Source organism: Eulemur rufifrons, chromosome 15 (assembly GCF_041146395.1).
Source record: "Eulemur rufifrons isolate Redbay chromosome 15, OSU_ERuf_1, whole genome shotgun sequence".
NCBI lineage: Eukaryota > Metazoa > Chordata > Mammalia > Primates > Lemuridae > Eulemur > Eulemur rufifrons.
This window is the reverse complement of record NC_090997.1, coordinates 64,967,744-64,970,285: the sequence shown is the minus strand read 5'-3', so window position 1 is coordinate 64,970,285 and position 2,542 is coordinate 64,967,744. Positions and strand designations below refer to the sequence as shown.

General features: G+C 34.1%; 1 protein-coding gene across 1 annotated transcript; it reads right to left on the bottom strand.

Annotated features, from left to right (window-relative positions):
• Nucleotides 1–579: 579 nt before the first annotated feature.
• Nucleotides 580–2,053, bottom strand: FAM229B (family with sequence similarity 229 member B). The gene is made up of 2 exons (XM_069489232.1): nucleotides 1,929–2,053; nucleotides 580–697 (listed from the first exon to the last, which is right to left on the bottom strand). The coding sequence occupies exons 1-2, from the start codon at nucleotides 2,051–2,053 to the stop codon at nucleotides 580–582; spliced, it is 243 nt and encodes an 80-aa protein (XP_069345333.1).
• Nucleotides 2,054–2,542: the final 489 nt, after the last annotated feature.

The following is a 2,542-nucleotide window of genomic DNA, read 5'->3' as shown; positions in this document are numbered from 1 at the left end:
CCCATATGGAAGTAGTTTAAATGATTTGCATATTAACCATGGACTAAGACTTTCCTTGATCCTGGGTATTTCTCCAAAATGTACAACCTCCAGGGCTCCTTTCTCACCCAATATAATTATTCCTAAGCAAAGCATTATAAAATGATATCGAGCCAGAAACTGGCATGGGGTACTCAGGTACAAGGATTCAGCTAGGCAGCAACCCAATATAAACAAAGAAAACTAGTCTAAAACACATTATTAAGCATTTAGAGAATAAGCCCCACCTGATTTATAACCATGGTAGATTAAGCTTCGTCTTGAATTATTGATATTAATGATCTACTGTGAGAAAGATGATCTCTAAGGCACTTTCTAATTGTGAAATATTATTTTGTCTCATCTATCAGACATAACTGATAGCTTATTACTACATGTGTTTTACTGACTACATTTCTGCCTTTCTTACTGTAAGTAAATATAGTACAACCGTTACCATCATCCAAAGGTGCCACCACTTTTATTTGTTTACCAGATCATAAGATGATACTGGCCCATTACCCTTGACCTAGTCAAACCTCTACAAAAGACTTAATGATGCTATTTAGGGTGCATTTCCTTGCTGCTTTGTGCAGGTGGCTTTCGCATTGTTGCATAGACAGTGATGGGAACATCAGTTATTGTCAAGCAATGACTTCCAGGGCATCTTCGGAGTTGCCTGAATAAAAGACCAGATGACACATAGTTAGATACTAAAAAGAAAATACTTTTTCAGAGCACCAAAATTTGATGTATATTCAACTGTTTTTAATCACTTTGAAATCTCTAAATGTTGCAAAATGAGTATAACACAGTGGCACTGATGAGGCAGACATTTCAGACTTATGTAGAAAAGAAATTGTGGCTGTTGCCATATATTTAATTACAGGAAATTCATAAATATAAAGATAATCCTCCAGATGTTCATTTTGAAAGGTATGCAATAATTGCTAAATGGCATAAAAAGCACCTAGTTATAAACGTAAGTGATAATACCATGGCAATTCATATATATATATATATATATATATATATGCACTGTAAAATCACTTCAGTTGAGTGATTTCAAAACTAGAATATTTATTTATGGAAGAACATAAAACTGAATATACTATTCCACATACCATTCAAATGCTGATAGAATCTCAGATTTGAAATGGCCCTTAAATGATACCTAGTCCAAAAATACATCTAGTATATGAATTTCCTTTCCAACATCCCCACCAAATAGTCACTCAGCCTTAAACATTTCTAAAGACAAGAAGCTCACTACTTCCCAAAGTAGTCTATTTCATCCTTGAGTAACTCTGATTTTTAAAGTAACTACCTTACTAAGTTTAAATCTGTGTTCCAAAAATTTCCAAGCCATGAGAAACCTAACAATGCAGTATCTAATGTTGTGCTATGGTAAACCACAGAAAAGTGGAACAAATCCTATTTATTATAGCTTTCTTCAATTTTGCAAAAATGGTTTGTTTCATAGAATCTTCACACTCTTTATCACTCTCTTTTTGCCAAAGGTCAAATCAACGCCAAAGTGACACTAAATCTGAAGTCTAAGTCTTTTTCATATTTGTAACCTTATGCCTAGCACAGTGCCCTGGACATAATGGCACTGAGAGTTTAATTAAATGTTATCCAATCTTGAAACAATCAACAAAACAATCTAGCTAAAAATGTATCAGAGAAAGAGAGCAAGAGAGAATTGGTCCATCATCAAGACTTATAGAGATACAAAATATAGACTCTACGCTAAGAAAACCTGAGCTCTGTTAATACTAATTTAATCACAGCAATGTTTTGAATTCCTGGTTTTTTTTTCTTACTAATATTGAATATCAGTTAAAGCTTGTATTGATTGATGATAGTCAGTACACATTTCCTCAGTTGTCAGGATAAGGAGACTTTACCTAGTTGGTGACATCTCTTTCCCGTTACAGGCAGCACTGGAGCTCAGCCCCGGTTCCCGCCCAATTGAAGAATCTCCTCCTTCAACTGGAAACCTCCTTGGCTGGGTCCCAAACCGAAAAGGCATAATTCACTGAAAACCTAGATTAAAAAGTTAAAATAATGGAGGTACCAGGAGAAATAACTCTTTGTTTTCAAAGAGTTATTTGGATTTTTTTTTTTATTTTCTATTTTTTTTAGAGACAGGGTCTTACTGTGTTGCCCAGGCTGGAGTGCAGTGGCTATTCATAGGCACAATCATAGGGCACTATATCCTTGAACTTCTGGGCTCAAGTAATCCTCCCACTTCCGTCTTCCAAATAGTAACTGAGATTATAGGCACATACACCATGGCCTAGCCTTGGAATTTTTAATGTTACTATTTTGTTACAGATATATAGAAACATTCTGAAAATAACATTTTATTTTTATTTTTATTTTTTTTTATTTATTTATTTATTTGCCAGTAAAAGTTTGTTTTTATTGAAAAGGACAATCACACACACAAAAATCCTGGTATATTTCTATCAAATGATACAAGTAACATTAAGTTTTTTCTGTTGCTTTGACTGTCAGA